This window comes from Brassica oleracea, chromosome C9, assembly GCF_000695525.1.
Source record: "Brassica oleracea var. oleracea cultivar TO1000 chromosome C9, BOL, whole genome shotgun sequence".
NCBI classification, from domain to species: domain Eukaryota; kingdom Viridiplantae; phylum Streptophyta; class Magnoliopsida; order Brassicales; family Brassicaceae; genus Brassica; species Brassica oleracea.
The window spans coordinates 19578675-19599014 of NC_027756.1; the positions used below are offsets into that span (position 1 = coordinate 19578675).

Below are 20340 nucleotides of genomic sequence, written 5' to 3' on the forward strand. Positions count from 1 at the left end.
TAAGCAACCCTTCTGCGCTTTTCAGCATTTATACTAAGTAGCTTAATTATGTGGTTTAATCATCAAATGAAACAATGTAACTAAAGACTCGTTCAATGCAAGTTAAAACAATCACACACACACACACAACTAACAAAAACTCATTTCTAATTTAAGTAAATCAATCCTTAGCACACTACACACTCACTTTCTCACCATATTTCATCCCAAAAAAAAAAAACCGAAAATCCAGAAATTTAGAAACCAAAATAACATTCCAGTTTTTGAATACCTACGGCGGAGATATACATTCTCTGACACTCTTTTCTTCAATGCTGCCGAAACCGATCGGACCAAACACAACTCTTGAATCTCGGCCGCCACATCATTACAATAAACCACAACTAGTGGTAATCATCCTCCTCGTCCTCTTCATCGGTTTCTTCGCTCTATGTTGCTGTAAATGTTTCTTCCACACTCTCTCACAAGCTTGGGATCGCCTTCACCGCAACGGACCACCCGAAAATCAAATCCAGTCACAACAAGAAACCGACGGTCAACCACCGGTTAACCCCGGTTTAGAGCAACAAATCATACAATCCTTCCCATTATTCCCATTCTCCTCAGTCAAAAATCTCCGAGAAGATAAACACGGACTAGAATGCGCGATTTGTCTTCTTGAATTCGAAGAAGAACACGTCCTTCTCCGACTCTTAACAAATTGTTACCATGTTTTTCATCAAGAATGCATCGACCGCTGGCTTGAATCTAACAAAACATGCCCTGTTTGTCGCCGGAACTTGGATCCAACCGCGCCTGAAAACATCAAAGAGCTGATCATTGAAGTCATACACGAAAACAGCAACGGAAACCAAGATCAAACGTCAACATCAAACGAGGTTTTGCTATCGAGACAGAGTAACGAGGTAAAGATGGAGTCCTTACCGGATAAATTTTCGAGATCGAAGACGACGGGTCACTCGATAGTGAGGAATAAACCGGAGGAAGAAGACCGGTTTACTTTGAGATTACCGGATCATGTTAAGATCAAGGTAACGAGAAGACATAATAATAACCAAACCGAGAGTTGTATTTCGTTTGGTGAGCTTATGAGAAACAGACAAGGCCGGTTTGGTGAACTCTCTGGTCAATCGCTTGTACCGGAATCAGAAAATTAAAGAACATTTTAAATTTTATTTTGTTCGTTAACTCTAAAAAGGAATTTTCCATATATGTTAACATCCGTGATCCTCATGTTTCCATTCTACAAAGTAGCTTGATTGATGTCTTTGCTACTTCAAAGCTAGGGAAATACGGAGAAGCGTTTCTGATTCTACACTCGGAGTATGATGTTACGTACACCACAATGCTTAAAACTGTATTTCAAGACCAAGATGATTTAGAAAGGGCTTAAGATATTCTTGAGAAAAAAAAAAACTAATTTTTGAAGTTTGAAACCTTCTCTGTAGAACTTTTTACTATAGGAGGGTATCTGTTAATAACAGAAAACAGTAAGAATTTTTTTTTTAGCAGAGGACTAAAGATAAAATTGTGTTTACTCTCTAAGACGTGTACAAATCTGACAATAACAGTTTATGCTCTTCGTCCTCTTTGTTGTTCTTGTCTTTCTTTTTCTTGGACTTTGTAAATTCGTACACACTTTTCTTGATCTCTGTATATAGATACACTTGCTTCCCAGCAGAATGTTGTCAAAAAGCTTACGAAAAGGAGAAAGTAGACGAGGATTATAAAGATCCTCCCACCACATTTGTTGAGACAATACCTTTTTGGACACCTCAGATTTCAACTAGCTAAATCTATGCTTCATGGATCGATAAAGGCAATGTTAGTGACCTAGGTGGAATTTTAAGGATCAAATGAACAGAAGCCTCTCGGCCTTACACACTAAGATGGAAGGACTACTATGTGCAGCTTCATGCATGAGAGACATGATGATTTCTTAGGTCTGTTTTGAATACGGATTGCTCAGATCTAGTAGATATGACTACGAGTCCGATGGACTGACCAGTCTTAGCTTCGAAGATTGATGTGTTCCAGAATCTACAGGATAATTTTGAGAGCGTGAGCTTGCTTCACATTTCCATGAGCAAGAATGGCCGGACAGATTCATTAGCGAAAGAAGCTAGGATCCGAGACACTCTTTCTTTTTATATATAGATCAGAAACGGTGAGATGGGAGTTATGTTCGGAAAAACGTCTTGCCTGATCAGAACTTGATTTAGTAAAATGGACGGCCGACAAAAAAAAAAAAGATACACGAGTACAAAGATCTTTTGCATGTTTAGAGATGGATGCTTTCAGAGATTTTAAACACTTGTTTGTTTACTATTGCTACGAGTCAGATTAGAGTAGACACGTTTTCTGGGTGTAAAAACATTCACAGGAATCTTTAAGTTAAAACTACATTCGTTGGAACTTGGAAGAAGCAAACAGACATTGTTGCTTGTCAATGAAATTAGGAGATTATAATTTTAATGGGATTAACTAATGAATAGAGACTGGTTTCTTAGGTGTGTACTACTTTAGCTTACGTGAAATTTACAAATAGTCGTGCAGTTTAGAAGACCCGGTTATCCCAAAATATAAAATCGAACCCAACCTAATCAATACTATTAAATTAGAAACATGCCCAATTGATAAAAATGTGGTCCAACTATTTTAATACAATTATTAAAATTTCTTATTAATCATTTAAGATAAATATTATACAAAGAAAAACATATGTATGACTAAAAATAAAAATATAAAAATTAAATTTCAACAAAAATGTAAAACAAAAAATATACCCGCCCTTTTAAGGGCGGGTCAAAATCTAGTTTTACTTTAACATAAACGGCTATGTTAGATTTTCTGTCCGTAGTTGTCTGATTTGTGAAAGTTAACGTTTTTGTTTCTGGGAATCTAACAATATCTACATTTTAACAAAAAAAAAACATTATCTGCAGAAAAACTGCAGATGATTAAACTTAAAAGCAATTTATAGAAAATATATAATAAATTTGTATAATCACTGGTTGTGTTTTTTACCTTCATATATAGTTTTTTGTGGTCCTCCTAAGTCCTAATGTGCAAACAAATCTGACTGTATAAGCACAGTCCTTTTTAATTATAAGCATACAGTTGTTACATTATTATTCCCTTTTATAAATATCATCAATGAAAAAAATCTTGTGGAGATGTTTATTTAAAAACAAAAAAATTACATCTAAACATACTTTTACCCTCTCATTTTACACTCACACATACTTTAGACAGGTCATGTACTTTGTTCTTGTAATTTACCCAAAAAGCCCGTGTACTTAAAAAACCTTATCTTCTTCTCTTTATGTTTTCATCGCCGTAAAATACCAATCTCGTCCAACTCCACCATAAGTCCTCACTCCTCCAACACTCGTGGCTGAAGAAGATGGTGATAGTGATGGTTCTGAATCAAATTTTTCAAGGAGCCATTACCTGTGTGACGCTCACCATAACAATGATGTGAGGTTCTTGAGGAACATTGCTTGTACGAAGACAGCTATGGGCAGGGGTCAGGTGAACGATGTGAGGTTCTGGAAATTGGAAGAAGCTTACGAGGTAAGGTGTGGTATTGACGGCCAGTTACAGTGGGAGATGAATATACAGCACCGTTTCATGAGTCCATTAATTACTATTTTTTTCCACCAAGTGTTTATGGTATGGCCAGAGCAATAAGATTTTGTGTAGTGATCATAAAGATGGAAATACACCAACCAACAGCCTAGATCTACGGATTTACCAATATCTAGTGTCCACAATTTCAAGTTGTTTTTGACCACTGACCACAACTACGACTAGGCTAACTGTTACGTTTGTCTTGTGACTGTACCACAAGTCCAACAAGACTTACAAACTGTGACCATGAACTCGGTTGTCAAGTAACCACAAACTAGTGTTTAGGACCGAATCAATGTTGTAATCTATTATGTTAAAGCATTTACTTTCTGTTAGAGGCAATTTCGGCACAAAAAAGACCAACACATGTCGAAAGTACACTGCAAGCATAAAGTATGTTAAAGTGTAAAACTACGAGGGTAAAGTATGTCAACGTGATATGCTCTCTGTAAAAACATAGAAATAAAAAAATATTTGAATGTGAAATATTTGCTTTCTTCCAGCTCTCATTTGTCCATGTATGTGTATGCTACTGTCCGGTCCCCACGATGCACTCATTCCAAAAACCGAACCGGTTTGGTTCCATTTGTTTTCTTCGTCAATCGAATACTTATTAAGTCTTTTTAGATCATTGAGTTTTTATTTTTATCAAATATAACAACATATATGTAAGAACAACATTTCGTAAATTATTTAAGAACCATGCCTTCTAAAAATGTAATACTCCCTATGTTTCCGAAAGTAAGATTTTTTAGATTTTTTTCTTGTTGCACGAAGATAGATTTTGTTAAGGTATTTTTTTATATTTTTGAGAAACATTAATTAAGGATATTTGAATTTATTAAATTTCATCGGTGGAAAGTTATTGAAAAGTGTATAATAAAGTAAAAAATAAATTAAATTATAAACATTTATTAAATTTTTAATAAACGTATATACTATAAAAAATTTTACTTTCAGAAATAGAAAAAGTATGTTATGGAGAGGCTATGGTAACAAGGGTAGCTAAATGTTAAAGAAGTGATGGTCCACAATTTCAAGTGATGGTCCATTTCTCTTCAATTCCTACTAGTCATTTTCTCAAACATCAAAAATACAATTATATACATACATAAGAGTATGTGTAGTTATGAATTTTATACACTTTGATTGTGGAAGACGATTACATAATTTGTGTCACTTTCATCACTACGATCATATCAAGCTTACTCATTTAATTTACAACTTACCACGAATATATCTGATCGATTGATCTCTCTAAAGTTTATTTTCCTTGTATGAGTATTCATATGATCTCCATATTTCTTCCGATTAAAATTAGGGTTTTCATTAAGAAGCCAAAAGGATTATGTCTTCGACCAGATAAAAATATGTGAAAACATAATAGTGATTGTGATTATATGCTTGTTTTTTTCCATCAACTTCAAAACAATGAAACAAAGAAGGTGATGTAGTCAAACTTTAAAACAAAATTAATGATATATAAAACGTTTTTTTAAACGATAAAAATTTTCTTCAGAATTATATATATGTCATTAGCAAATTTCATAGATAAGCTAGCTTCCAAAGTACATGACAGTACCGACCAAAAATCAAAATCAAATAATGTCTCACATGTCCAAACTTAGAAAACTCATATATTCAACAATTTTTATTTTTTAATCATTCCATTTATTTAAGCCTCAGTTACAAAAAAAAAAAAAAATCATTCCATTTATTTTTCTGAAAATGTCGTTTGCCCAAAAAAAATGTTATAACTCTATTTTCTTTTTTTAAGCAAAAAATTAAAGATTTTGAATGTTGCTATATAATCAATGACACTTAGTAATTCAATAAGAAACGTCCTAAAGAGCAATGACACGGGAAGCTTTATCATCAAACGGTCTCTTAAACTTTGTTCTCTCCGAGACTCTTTCAGCAACCTCATTTAAGTCTCTCGTCGTTCTCGAGCCACCGCCAGAAAATGACATCATCATCGCCAAGAACACAGTTCCAGTGATATCTCATCAAGAACCATCGTCACGGCAACTACCACCGGCAAGCAGAGGTAAGAAGCGGAAGAGGAGGAAGCCTAGGGTGTGCAAAAACGAAGAAGAAGCTGAGAATCAACGAATCACTCACATCGCCGTAGAAAGAAATCGAAGAAGACAGATGAATCAACATCTCTCTGTTTTAAGATCTCTCATGCCTCAACCTTTTGCTCAGAAGGTTCAATTGCTAATATAATATATTAAATTTTCTTGTGCTTTCAAAAATATATTTTAAATTTTCTTACAATATCAACTAAGGTTTCAATTTTACGGAAAGCCCGTTTATAAGGTTTTAACTTTTTATTTCGATTGGTTTCTAATTTTATGAAAATTAATTCTTGTAAAAGGTGTAAGATTTTTAATTGAGTTTCATTATTTATGGAAAATTATTTGAAAGGGAATAAAAAACCTTTGATTTTGTGAATCAATTGTATGGCGAGTTTTTGTAAGGTTTAAATTTTCATTTTTGGGTGTTATATGCCTATTATTTACTTGTATGCATATTATTTTTATGCGTTTTTATTTTTTAATGAAAGGGCGATCAAGCTTCAATAGTTGGTGGAGCCATAGATTTTATCAAAGAACTTGAACAACAATTACTATCTCTTGAAGCTCAAAAGCTTCATAAGGCTCAAACAAACCAGACGGCTACTTCTTCAACAAGTCAAGACTCTGACGGCGAACGGGAGAATGCCCGTCAACCATGTTCGCTATCCCTCTCACACTTCTTTCTCCACTCTTACGACCCAAACCAGGAGAATAGAAATGGCACAACAAGCTCCGTGAGAACCGCTATGGAAGATCTCGAAGTGACCCTAATCGAAACTCATGCTAACATAAAAATCTTGTCGAGAAGAAGAGGTTTCCGATGGACAACGGTGGCCACCACCGGGCCACCACAACTTTTGAAGCTGATGGCTGCCTTACATTCAGTCTCCCTCTCCGTGGTTCACCTCAGTGTAACAACATTGGACACTTTTGCTATCTACTCCATCAGCACTAAGGTATTTAATAAAACCCTATCATCTTAACCGGACTTAACGGGACAAAGCCTGATTAGTTCAACACAATTTTAGTGGTATTTCGGTAAATATGGTACACCTTTGGACATACATGTGTTATTTCACTCTATCAGCACAAGGGTACTAGAACTCTTTCATCATCGTATATAAACTCTAACCCGGAGGCTAAACCGGACTAGACCGGATTTATTCTACTTGTAATTGTAATTAGAGCTAGACAGCACATCATGAACGGTCAGAGAACAGAGACACAGATCACAGAACAGGAATGTCTATGAAGTATGAACCCTTTTCTAATTTTTCACCAATTTCTCGAAAAGAGGTTCAATTACTGCGACGTGAATATAATTTACCTTATTTTTTCTTCCAAATATTATATGATGTCATTTTTCTAGAGATAAGTGTAAATTACATCATACTTTTTTGGATTTTGAAAGGTGGAAGACAGTTGCCCTCTGAGTTCAGTAGATGACATTGCAGGAGCAGTTCATCACATGCTAAGTATCATTGAAGAGGAGCCTTTTTGTTGTTCATTAGTACCATAATTATCCATCGGTTTCCCATTAAATCACTCAAATGCCACTCATTTTCTCTGAGAAATCTCCCTCCTTTTTTATTCTTTCTTTTATTTATTTTTTTAATTTTATCACATAGCAGATCTTTCAGCATTTTTCTTTCGGAATAAAGAAAGTTTATTTCTTTTATTTTCTGGTTTACTAGGTTCTTTTTCTGACTCTACGTAAAGGCTAACGTGAATTCGTAAAGGCTAACATGAATTCTTAGACCATATCCAATGGTTTTCTATTTTTTCTTCAAAATGAAATAAACTCAGAATGAGTGATTGCTGCAATGGTTCCCATCATTTTCTCTCTCAATTCTTATTATATTCAATTTTTATTTATTGCAAATAACACCATTTATTTGATAGAATGTAAAAATATTTTTACTTATTTAAAAAATTTAGATTTTAAAATACAATCTATCTTTTTTTAAACACACTATTTATTGTATTAATAAAATTACATAATCACATACAATACAAAAGTAAAATTTTATTTAAACAATAGTTAATATATTTTTCCCACAATATGTTGTGTAAGGTTTGTATGTGTTTTTAATTTGTAATGTATTTTTGATGTTAATTATTATTATTTATTATATATATCATTATAAGATTATAAGTTATAAAAAAATAATACTATATATATATATATATGTTATATAAAAGTTTTAAAAGTAATATTTTGTGTAAATATTATGTTTATGCATAAAACAAAGTTTTTCAAAAAATTATGGATCATTATACAAATAAAAAAAATTCAACATCAAAATGAGTTAGTGAATAGTGTTCCCTCAAATATGATGTTATACTATTCATATTTTCATTTTTTTTCTCTAAATGATGTACCATTGGAGAGAAATTTTCCTCATTTTCGATGTTTTCAAAATGCACCATTGGAGATGCCCTCTTTACATTTTTTTTCCATTTTCTAATAAATTTTAAATAGCATATTTTGGGGATTTAAATCCTTTTTATATAATTTGATTTTTTTGAAATAGCTTTGTATTTCTATATAATTATATTCTTATTTATCACTCATTATAATTTTCAGGAAGACTCACGATCTTGAATTTTGTAGTAGAATAAACATATTTTAAGTGTAATATAAAATTAGGACTTAAATGATACCTTACGGAGATTGTTATCAAATTTGGAGTGCAAAACATAAAATCTAAAGAAAAATATCATTAGAAACATATTTATTTGTACTACTTTACAGTTTTGTAAAACTTGAAGCGATGCAAATTAATGATGGTAATAATGTTCAAAATTATTATTTTTGTGATATTTTGAAATTACATAACTTTGTCGTAGTAATATTGTTGCTACATGCTGAAGTAGAAACTTTATAAATTAATTATCAATAAATTAATATACACGATAAATTAATACATTTCTTTGGTTCCAAATTATGCTAATTTAGAATATGACATAATAAGATAATAAATTTTTTAAAACCTTAAGATAAATACATTCACTACAAAAAAATATGTGAGTTTTTTTTTTAATATTACTTATGCTGAATGAAAATGATCCATATGCAAAGGAGCATGTAAATATTGAGGTACATAGTAATGAAATTGAAAACCTTCTCCTTCTTCGATCCTTTTTGGTAACTGATCAGCCACTCTGTTTGCATTCCTACTAATCCACTTGAATTTGATGTTCTGGAATTTCCTTGCCCACCATCTTATGTCTCGTATCCAATTGTAGTGGTTAAAATTGAGCTTCTTATTGTTGAGGATATCAATAGCCTTTTGACTATCAATTTCCAAGATCACCTGCTTAAAGCCTAGACTCCAGCAATGTTGTATGACCATCAGAATCGCTTGTAGTTCACTTTCCAAAGCATCTTGTACCCTTCTGCCTCGTGCTTGAGCTGATCCTTTATAAACACCATTCTTGTGTCGAAAGATCCATCCAGCAGTAGCTTCAGTCAAATGTTGTCGGAAAGATCCATCAGTATTACATTTCATCCATCCTAGAGGAGGTCGTTCCCATTTCATGCTTTCACCATTCATCAAGCCTCCTCCTCTTCTTGTTTGGTTAGATATATCCAAAAGATCACTCTGTTTCCATTCATTGGCATCTTCCTTCGCTTGCCTCAACAAAACCCTCCATGGTATGTCTTTTTGTTGGAACACCAACATGTTTCTACTCTTCCAAATTCACCATAGAATCCAAATCGGTAAGTCCTGAAAATGAGTGAGCCTTGTAGGGAGAGAGTATTGTAAACATGCTGCTATCTTCTCTTCAAGTGCCGTAGCTGGATTATTGATGGTTAAATTAGAGACACCAGAAGCTCTCCAAACCCCTGCAGCATACGGACATCCAAAGAAAATATGTTCCTCTGTTTCTTCTACATTGCAACATCGTCGACAAAAATCATTCTGAGTGATATGACTTTTCTTGAGATTGTTACCATTCGCTAAGCATCCAGACAACAATCTTCACAAGAAGTGTTTTAGCTTCATAGGAGCTTTTGTTTTCCATATCTTGTGTTTCAGTTCTGTTGTTCCATGAGTTGGTTTAGGAGGAGCATTAGTTGGTAAGTGAGTGCCCAACCAATATCCAGATTTCAAAGTGTATAAACCATCTTCATTATAATGCCAACCCAACAAATCTTGTTTTGCCACAAGACTGATTATGATAGCTAGTATTCGATCAACATCTTCATCAATAACCATCTCACAGAGTATCTGTTCATTCCATTGACTCGACTTGCATCAAAATATTCCTTCACCTTCTCCCCTTCAACAGTTTCTTATCCACCAAGACCACCAAAAAGATGTGAGTTAAATCACTTAAATTGTATCAGAAAACTAAATGATTTTATTTTAAATTAATTATTAACAAATGAGACAAATATACCTAATTCAACATCAATTATAAGAAGCAATGTTATTATTAATTTATTTTGCATCAATTCAATAAAATGATATACTTTTTAGGGCTTATTGGCGAAATAACCATTTTTCAGAGACAAATTAGGTAACTAGCACTGATTTTGACATAATTTAATGTTTGTCTTTCTGCTCACTTTTCAGCCGATTATACCCCTTTAAGTTACAAGTTGCCAGTTACAATGGTTAAAATAGGTGATGTGGTACTTTTCTGTGGAATATAAACACGCACATACATATACGAAGGTGAGAGACCAGCTATTTATCACGTATGATAGTTACATTATAAAGAAAAATGAGGGGATACTAAGTGTACACGTTTTACAACTTATGGAAACGTAACAGAGAAACCAATTTCTTAACATTACAACTCTATATGACTTAATATAATAGGTGACGACGTAAAGGCTAAATAGCATGGAAATAAAACACAGAAATGAATATATGTTACAACCTATTAACTAATCACTAAACCCAACAGGGGAATATGACTCCTAATCCAATATGAACCCATGTCACCGAAAGTGTGAAATTCCAGGCAGATGCATTCATAGTCTACCTAAAGCGTCGAATATAAATTCAACCGAAAGGATGAACTAGCAGGCTGATGAATTTTTATTCTATATGACCCAGGTGGAATAAGAAAATTCAAAACTGCCAAGTACAAATGACAAAGCCAATCTTGTAGACACAAATAGTATGCTGATATGGATATGGCTTTATGAAAGCTGGTAATTCTGGCCCCAAATGTCAACACAAGTCGACTATAATTCAAATCCTCTCAAGTAATCACTATACCCAAACATGGAAATATAAATCTTAAACTCAAATATAAACCATAAATTCAAATAGAATGGAACAAAATAAATAATATAATATAAAAGTTCACTAGTGTTCTATTCCATATCACTAAATAGTATATAACACCAACCCCATACAACCCCTCAATAAGTAACCATATAACAACCTCACCTTAAACTCCTAAATAGTTAACCTTAAACCATAATCACTAAATCCTAAACTAAAATATAAACCGTAAACTCAAATATAAACCTTCAACCTAAATAGAATGAAACTAAATAAATAGCATAGTACATATTGGTAAAATTATGAAATGTTTATGCTAACTCCAACCTTATCCCCTCCACCGACAAAATACTATACCCTAAACCTTAATCATTAAACCCTAAACCAAAATATAAACCATAAACTCAAATATTAAAAGTATGTAGTAATTAATTTCCTTAAATCATAGACCTAACCCCCAATCTCACTCACCCTCTAAATTCTAAACCTTAAAATTTATTTACTAAACCCTAAATTCAAATATAAACCTTAAACCCAAACAACAAATGTAGATGTGGTTAATAAAATTTGTGTGAAGTTTACACTTATGTGGATTGGGTTAACGAAATGATAAAATTGAGTTTTAAATTCTTAGTTTTGATCAATACACATAAACTAAGATGTAGCAATAATACAACAACAAAACATAACTTATACTTATGCACTGTACAATCATATTTCTATTATATGTTCTGCGTATAGAATAGAATACAACAAATAATAAAGATTATATACTCCATTTCACATTAATGGTCTTTGCATCATTACATATAAATGAAAATATATTCACCAGATGGCTCAAATCCAGTTTCGAATAATTTACTTGACAGCCTAAATCTTCCATTCGTAACCCGAGAAACAAGAGAAAGATAAAGGTGCTAAGATCCATATAACAAAGTAAATGTAAAATAAATTGTATAGTATAACAATAATGTGGAATGGAAACTCTGTAAGACGTAACGATATACATAGCTCACGATCTCAAACCACACAGGGGAATGAATATATAAGAAACCCTATCAACTAATCATGAAATCCTACACGGAAATATGACACTTAATTCAATGTTAACCCCAATCTTGCAATGACGAACTCAATATTCCAGAAACAGACCCCTCTCCAATCATCACTAAACCCTACACGGAAATGTAAACCCTAATACAAGTATAAAAAAAAGTAAATATAAATGCAAGTATGAATTCAAAATATAAAGAAGGTTAAAACGTCCGAATTGATTTCATTCAAAGTCAAATGTTATATAAACGTCTATATTTTATTCTATTCCAAGTCAAATGGAATATACCTAATGGAGATCATGTCATTTCTAGACGGTGAAACCCGTATGTAACGCATATGCTATTCCATATCGAAACAGTATTACTACACCATTTACTATACATATTAGATAAAAACACAAGTGGAATAGTTGATTTGGACACAGACAAAGAGAATGTGAAGATAATCGATGGAAAACACGGAGAACTTACATGAGTTTCAAAGATCTGAGAAGAATCGAGTTCGTGAAGTTGAAGAGGAAGGTTGTGTTACTAACCGCCGGTGAAACACTAACGCGGAAGACGATTGACAAGGAAGTACGAAGGAGATGTAAAAGCTTTCGATTGCATGCAGATGCGAGGCGTTGGAGGAAATCGGCGCCGGAGACCTTTCGACTTCGAGAAAATTACCAAATGAAGTATAAAAGGGGAGATGTGAAGTAGGGGAAGACACGTTTTACTTTTCTGCAGTTAATAATTCATAATTTTAATTTATTTTTTTGTAGGTTGCGCCGGTTATACGAAGGGCTATTACAGTATTAATATATATTTAACGGCGTGTATAGGACTGTTAGGAGAAATGACTTGTGGGTGAATTACGGTTTTTTTGGTGGTTATAGGCTCCAATTTCCCTAATTTTTATTCATTGGTATCAGTTTAACATAACTGATATTATTATATACATTTGTATCGGTTAAATAATTGATGTACTTACTTTATTTTTTAACATCATTTATTTATTCAATACAAAACTTACATCAATAAAAATTGATACTAATGCAAATTATGTAATATATATTTATTTTGACGTCAATTTAATAAAAGAAGATGTTATTTTATTTTAATTTTTATCATTTAATTTTTTTTATGGTATAAAGTTTATTATTTTTTTAAAAAAATATAGAGATTACGATGTAGTTTAGATGTTGTGGCTTTAGCATCTTTTTGTGGCTCTAATTTAATTGTGTTTTATAACATTTTTATTCTTAACAGTTTTATTTTTATCCAAAAGCATATTCTTTTCGCATGATCTAGATCCCCACTTCATCTCTCTAGTGCTTAGACTTCGTTAACAGTTTTATTGTTATTAGAAACAAATATTCTACAAGCAATCAAACTTTTTCTTAAATGAGTAAGGATGACGTCTCATTAGCAACCCATTGGTTCCTTATGATGAGATGATGATTATGTTTCTTCGTTTGCATGATTCGAGAGAAAACTAACGTTTGCTAATCCAACGAACTTGATGAAAAAAATCTATCAAGGTATTATTATTTCTTCTTCTTCTTCTTCTTCTGTTTTTTTTTTCCAAACATAGTTTCTAGTATTTTGTTTATGGCTTAAAGATCTTTATTTTTTTAAATTCATTCTCTTCTGCTCTTCTGACCATTACAAATTATACTAGAAACACATGGTTATCAAACTTTTCGCATATCTCCAGAAAAAGGGTTCAGATGGTTTGATTATGTAATATTGCCATTGATTTCAGCAGAAGCATGAGGTGTTCGAGGATGAAAGCAACTATGTATTCTACTGGAAAAATGGCTGATCATGAATGTCCAGAAGTATAGAAGATGGAAGTCTACCGAAGAAAAGAAAAAGAAGAAGCCAAATCTCGGTTGAAGAACTCTCATCACAGTTTTTTTTAATTGTTGTACAATCTTTTTCTATCAGTTCATATTTTCGTTTTTATTAGGGCTTCTATGTATATCTTTTATTTATTTTTACTTCTTTTTATTCGTATTATTAATGGAAATGATGAATATAAAATATTTTAATTTATTTATCTTCAGAAATAAAATTTACATTAGTTATTTACAATTACTAATAATTTTTAATTAAATTATACAATTAATAAAATAATTTTCTATTAATTTAATTTAATTATTAATAAATCATATAAAAAGTTGAAACCATTTATTTCAACTGATACTAACAGTAACATCATTTTAAAAAAAAATTGATGTAGGTATTAATATCACTTACATATTAACATCACTTACATTAACTGATGTAAATAATAAAAATATTTATATCAGTTATTACAAAAATGATTCAACTTATTTGTATCACTTTCAGAGTCATTTAATTAAGTGATGTGAAGTTTGTTTACGTCATTTATAAGTAATGTAAATATATAAAATAAATGATGCCAAAGAAACTTTTTTTTTGTAGTGATTGTTTCACTAAAATTATAAATTAATAATTTTATATATATACTGGTTTAAAGGTTACATAGACATAAACAAATATTGTATTGTTTGCTTTCCTTTTAAAATAAATTTATATTTATATTTTTTCATTTCATCATTTTGTGTTATTTTATTGCATTACATATAAAACATAATTATGTTATAGGATATGTAATTTCGACTTCAAATTAATAAAATAATTAAATTAAAAGGAAATTCAATTATAAAAAATTAATTAGTACCCCCTATATTTCTTAAAGAGTGTCACTTTAAATTTTTACACAAATTAAGAAAATAATTCAAATTCGTTTAAATTTTTAATAATTACAACTGTTTAAACAATAGTATTTGAGATAAATAAATATCTATAAAATAAATATATTTTGTATTTTATAATAATTTGAAAAAATTAAAATTTACATTGAAAATTTTAAGTGACATTCATTGGGTAACAAGAAACAAATAGAGTATATATACAATATCAAAAATAAATTTTCTTCTTTTAAAACTTGAAATATTTTATAAATATAAATATAAGAGAATTATTTTGTTAAAAAAATAATTCTATAAATTAATAAATTATTATATTCTTAATATTATTATTTATAAATAAATTTACTTTATATCACTTTAAATTTCTCTTTAAGTTTACTATTAAAAATACATATATTTGTTTTAGTTTTTCATGTGCGCAACCATTCATGAATACTTTAAATAAGCTTATTCCGGCTGAATGAAAAGAAGCTAGCAAAGATAAACACGTTTAGCTAGAGAGTCAGTCTATTTTCCACATAAAGAATACAAAAAAGGAGATAAAGTCAATAACCAGATGGATGAAAACAGTCAAAAGAGGTTTTATTAAAAAATAAAAGATCTTTCTATCATTATTTTACAAAATATATAAATATGAAAACAAAATAGAAAACTTGTTTCAATTTGATTTTTATATTTTTCGTAAAACAAATTGTATTAAAACTTGTTTTCGAACTTTTATTGTGAAATCCAAAAATTCTTTTGAAACTATTTCAAAAATCATTATTTTAAATATTAATATGTTATGAAAAAAATCCTAAACCTCACGTCTCCTCAAACTGCACTCCCAAAATCTATATTCTAAGTCTAAATTAGTTAAACCTAGGGTATAAGTGTTTTTTACCTCTTTAATAAAACATGTTTTAGTTATTTTAGTTAGTTATTTTAGCATTTGTTTGCTGTATTTATAATAAAACCTTTGTAATGTTATCCTAGAAATTTTTTTCTTTTAAACATCACTAATTCAGAATTTAGAATAAACAGTGGTGTTTTGTAATATAATGATGTAGTTGTCGTGGAGTTTTCTTTGAGAAGGTGTGGCACGTGCCACATATTAAATTATAGAAAGATCTTGTAAAAAGATAAATATTAACGTTGTCATCTCTAATGGTTTGAAAGTCACAAGAGCCCTCCTTGCAACCCATGTTCGAATCTCAAGGGCTCCATTTTCTTTAAATTTTTGTACACTTTATTCTATTTTAGTCACATTTTTATAAATTAAGTCTTCTTTTCTCCTTTGTTTTCTTGCTATCTAATGGAAAAGATTTGTTTTCTTCCTTTACTTTAATATTAGTTTTACCTTTTCAACAATATAAATTATTTTATTTAAGTTTTAATTTACCAATTATTTTTATCAATTTTATTTTTAATACTTATATTAAACTAACTAATAAGAAGCATTTAACATAAAAAAATATGTACAAGTTTACCTTATTAATTGACTCAAGTTTTCTTGAAGTTATGTTTTTTAAATATATTCTTTAAAAATTATAATTTAAAGAATAATTCAGTCTATTAATATATAATTAAAGTTTGAATAAATATATATTATGAAATATTTATATATATATATATATATATATATATATATTTAGTAGAGAACTGTTTAAGTTGTCAGAGTTGATGAGAAGAAAAAACCAACATAGAATATAAATTTGTTTTGTTCAATTCTATTTAGCGATTATAGAATATAAATTTGACTTTACTGTAAAGACCAATTGTTATATTTCGTTGGTGAATCATTTTTTTATGAACCAAATGGCTTATATTTATTTATCAAGACTAAGCAATCAGAAACAACAACATACCAATACTATATTTTTGAAAACCGACAAAGGCCAAGAAGGGTATCAAATATTGTCATTTGGATAAAGAATGTGGTGTAGTATAGAATATATGTGGTATTAAGTTTCAGAATTGGAAAAGATTGACAACAACGATGTCATCTGCTTCTCTGCAAATCATATGTTCTCTTACTTCTTATGATTGTTATCTTTCACTTTTGGAAAACTACGATTCAACTTGAAATATAGTATTTTGTTTTGTGCTATTCTATTTGAGAACAATAGAATATACATTAATATTTAATCTCTTTAGATATGTGTTGTTTCTATGAATTGATTGTTCAGTACTGTACACTTAACAAATATAGTATAATAGGCAATCGAACAATGAATTGACAAACCGTCACACGCGGAGAAAAAAGAAGTCGTTCACTTTCGTACCAAATTATCACACATATCAATATATTAATATATCAGTATATTAATGCATGGATATATTTTTAATTTTTATGAAACTTCCTATTTATTTTTCAAGTAATTTCCTATTATTTACACTAATTTCCTTCATAATATATTAATTTACTCGAAGAAAGATTACAATTTATTCACCTTAAACATTAGTAGGATAAGAGTACTAAAAACCGAACACTTTGCATGTCTTATTTTTGTTTGCCATCTTCTTAATTTTTTTCTTTCTGATTTCATTAAAATCAAGTATTATAATGTTCAATTTTTTTTTTTTAAAGAATATATTGATTCTGAAAAATGTATTCAAATGTTTAATAAATAAGTTTTGATTTTTTTTTTCTCTTTTGAGAAAAGAGATAAAAACTCTAAATGGTAACTACAATGAAATGAAATTAATTGAAATCAATTTAGATGAAATAAGATGAATGGAACTAGTTTAAACAAATGGAACAGATTCATTCCATTTATTTCAAATCAAAATTGTAGAGGAATGTTTAAGAATGTTTTTTTGTAAATCTTTTGGAATGGTTGTAAATGGTAAAGAAACTAAGGAATCAACAGAACTAGTGTTTCCAAATAATTTCATTCAAATAATGACTAAGGCCCCACTTCAGCCAGAGTCAAAGTACCTTCCACCTTGTTTTTATTTTCAAATAGTTTCCCTTTTATGTTCAAATACAATTCATTTTTTCAAATGTTATTATTACCCCTAAATCCTTTATATTTAACCAAAAAAAAAGATTTTATATAACACTTTTCACACATGTGAATGTGAAAGCTTCTATCTATCTCGCCGTTGTCCTTCTTCTCTCCATTTTTCTCTCTCCCTAAGTTATTACCATTATTGTAAATTTCAAGAACACAAAAGAGTTAATCTTCCTCTCCTCCCAGAAAAATGCCTTTAAGCAACAATGTAATCGGTTGCATAAACTTCATCTCCGTCCTCCTCTCTATTCCAGTCATCGGCGCCGGGATCTGGCTCACCACCGGAGCAGTAAACTCCTGCGTCAAGCTCCTTCAATGGCCAGTTATAATCCTCGGAATCTTGATCCTCCTTGTGGGTCTTGCTGGTTTCATAGGAGGGTTCTGGAGAATCACTTGGCTTCTCGTTGTTTACTTAATTGCCATGCTTGCTCTCATCGTACTTTTAGGTATTCTTGTCGGATTTATTTACATGGTCACCATTAAAGGAGGCTCAGGTCATCCGGAACCAAGCCGAGCTTATCTTGAGTATAGTCTTCAAGATTTCTCTGGTTACTTACGTCGACGAGTTCAGAGATCTTACAAATGGGATAGGATCCGTACTTGTTTGAGCACTACTACTATTTGTTCTGAACTGAATCAGACATTCTCTACGGCTCTAGATTTCTTCAATGCTCATCTTACTCCCATTCAAGTAAGTATCTCTTTCTTTCTTTTTTTTCTTTATTCTTTATTAACTTTTTCGTTAGTTTTTGTTCTTTAAGTTTTGGAGGATTCTTAGTTCTTTGCCGCAATCTACGCATCCTTGTCGTTTAATTAGTGTAACTCGTTAATCGAGGAAAAATATGGTGTAAATAGGATAAAAAATAAGTTTGGGGTTGAAAACCGAATAAATGAAAGAAACGGGGCGGTAAAATGTATATAGAATTGGTGCTTTGCTGTTTTGGAAACATTGATTCTTAGCTTATAGGCTTTTTTGTCTGAACGAGAACTGGAAAAGTTTAAACTTTCGATTAAAATAATATGAAATCCACAACTTTTCTAGATCTTTCCCATTAGGTGAACTTTAATCAGTCACGCGGAACAACTTTTTTTTCCCCATATTTAAAATAAATTTTAAATTTAACCCTGTTTGTTTATTTTTCAGTCGGGTTGCTGCAAGCCCCCAACAAAATGTGGATTCACATTCGTGAACCCTACGTACTGGATAAGTCCCATAGATATGTCTGCAGATATGGATTGTCTACAGTGGAGCAATGACCAAAACGCTTTGTGCTACGCTTGTGATTCTTGCAAAGCCGGTTTGCTCGCAAATCTTAAGGTAGATTGGCTAAAAGCCGATCTCTTTCTCCTTTTGGCGCTCATCGGGTTGATAATCGTTTATATAATCGGCTGTTGCGCGTTTCGAAACGCGAAAACTGAAGATATTTTCAGGAAATATAGGCAGGGTTATACATGATCGGGTTGAGAAGTTTGGTGGCAAAACTGAGAAGAATGTTTCTTTAAATTATTGGGTTCCTAAGTTTTTAGTTTCTTTATGTTTCGGCCTTTGTAGTTTTATCTTTTATATGTACGCATGACCAGAACGTTTGGTGTAACTGGAAGAATGTTTGGTGTATCTCTTTGGTTTGAGTTTGCAAAACTTTGCATTTGTTAATTAATATTATTATATATATTGTGATTATTATCTATATAATCTTCAAAACCGAATTCACATCCATGAGACATTGCCAACGACCACCAATACTTAAAACCCTCAATATTTTTATTTCGTTCACACTTCTTTGTCTAACCACATTGCATCACATTTGTTTTTTGTTCTTTTTCCAACGACAACTATCAATTCCGTGTGATGATGATTGTGGATTGATTGATCAATCGGTTTCGAGTTATGCTTGTATACAACTTACCATGCGTTATTAAAATTACGTGCCATAGTCATATATCTTTCTCACACTCCCTACCTTTCTCCTGAAATTTGGTCATGCTGGATGTCTCAAGAATGTTGTCAACTAGATGAAGGTTGTTCTTATGTAGAACACCGTATGTGCGGACTCATCATAGGGAAGTCTGGAACGGTAAATAACGTGAATAGAAGCACGAAGAACTAGACCATGGTGAAAACTTTGTAAGATCGGGGTGTTGATTTGATAAAACATTTTTATCCTGAACATCATCTAAGAGAATAGAGAAGTACAAAATAATGTTCGAGATGCAGACAAGCAATGTCAATATGTCAGGGATTCGTTCTTCTTATCCACTCGCATGACTTCTACAATTGTGTACAATGTGATTGTTTCACCCATAAAAGTCATGGACATCCCTAATGTCTCCCCCCATATTTAGAAATTCCGCTTCAAAGAGAAGACCATATGAAAGGGTTGCAAGAAACATTGTTGGCTACTCATCTACTACATGTCAACACCATCCATGTGCTACATTTCCTAGTGAGGCACCCTACAAACACGACGAGCATTCTCCATTTGCTGAGCAGAAACCGCAGCTAGGAAGTGACATATATGAGAAACAAGTAGATTCAACAATAATTGGTACTAGACATGCAACACATGTTGTGTCAACAATAGTATCACTAGGCCTATCTGTGATGGATG

At 31.3% G+C, this 20340-nt stretch overlaps 3 protein-coding genes across 3 annotated transcripts; all 3 read left to right on the plus strand.

The window, feature by feature from the left end:
* Positions 1–203: 203 nt before the first annotated feature.
* On the plus strand, positions 204–1157 carry LOC106317231 (RING-H2 finger protein ATL30). Its single transcript, XM_013755084.1, has one exon. It carries the CDS (start codon positions 312–314, stop codon positions 1155–1157), a length of 846 nt encoding a protein of 281 aa, XP_013610538.1. The 5' UTR covers positions 204–311.
* A 4330-nt stretch (positions 1158–5487) lies between these two features.
* On the plus strand, positions 5488–7332 carry LOC106317150 (transcription factor bHLH71). Its single transcript, XM_013755007.1, has 3 exons — positions 5488–5841; positions 6200–6667; positions 7123–7332. Exons 1-3 carry the CDS (start codon positions 5488–5490, stop codon positions 7228–7230), a joined length of 930 nt encoding a protein of 309 aa, XP_013610461.1. The 3' UTR covers positions 7231–7332.
* Positions 7333–17765: 10433 nt separating this feature from the next.
* Positions 17766–19348, plus strand: LOC106315556 (protein TORNADO 2). The gene is made up of 2 exons (XM_013753320.1): positions 17766–18422; positions 18876–19348. Exons 1-2 carry the CDS (start codon positions 17922–17924, stop codon positions 19185–19187), a joined length of 813 nt encoding a protein of 270 aa, XP_013608774.1. The 5' UTR covers positions 17766–17921; the 3' UTR covers positions 19188–19348.
* The last annotated feature ends 992 nt before the right edge of the window (positions 19349–20340 follow it).

Coding starts and splice junctions, on each gene's coding strand:
- LOC106315556 (XM_013753320.1), top strand. CDS start 17,922: ATGCCTTTAAGCAACAATGTAATCGGTTGCATAAACTTCATCTCCGTC. Junction 18,423..18,875: donor CTCATCTTACTCCCATTCAA/GTAAGTATCTCT, acceptor TTTATTTTTCAG/TCGGGTTGCTGCAAGCCCCC.
- LOC106317150 (XM_013755007.1), top strand. CDS start 5,488: ATGACACGGGAAGCTTTATCATCAAACGGTCTCTTAAACTTTGTTCTC. Junction 5,842..6,199: donor CTCAACCTTTTGCTCAGAAG/GTTCAATTGCTA, acceptor TTTTAATGAAAG/GGCGATCAAGCTTCAATAGT. Junction 6,668..7,122: donor TCTACTCCATCAGCACTAAG/GTATTTAATAAA, acceptor GGATTTTGAAAG/GTGGAAGACAGTTGCCCTCT.
- LOC106317231 (XM_013755084.1), top strand. CDS start 312: ATGCTGCCGAAACCGATCGGACCAAACACAACTCTTGAATCTCGGCCG.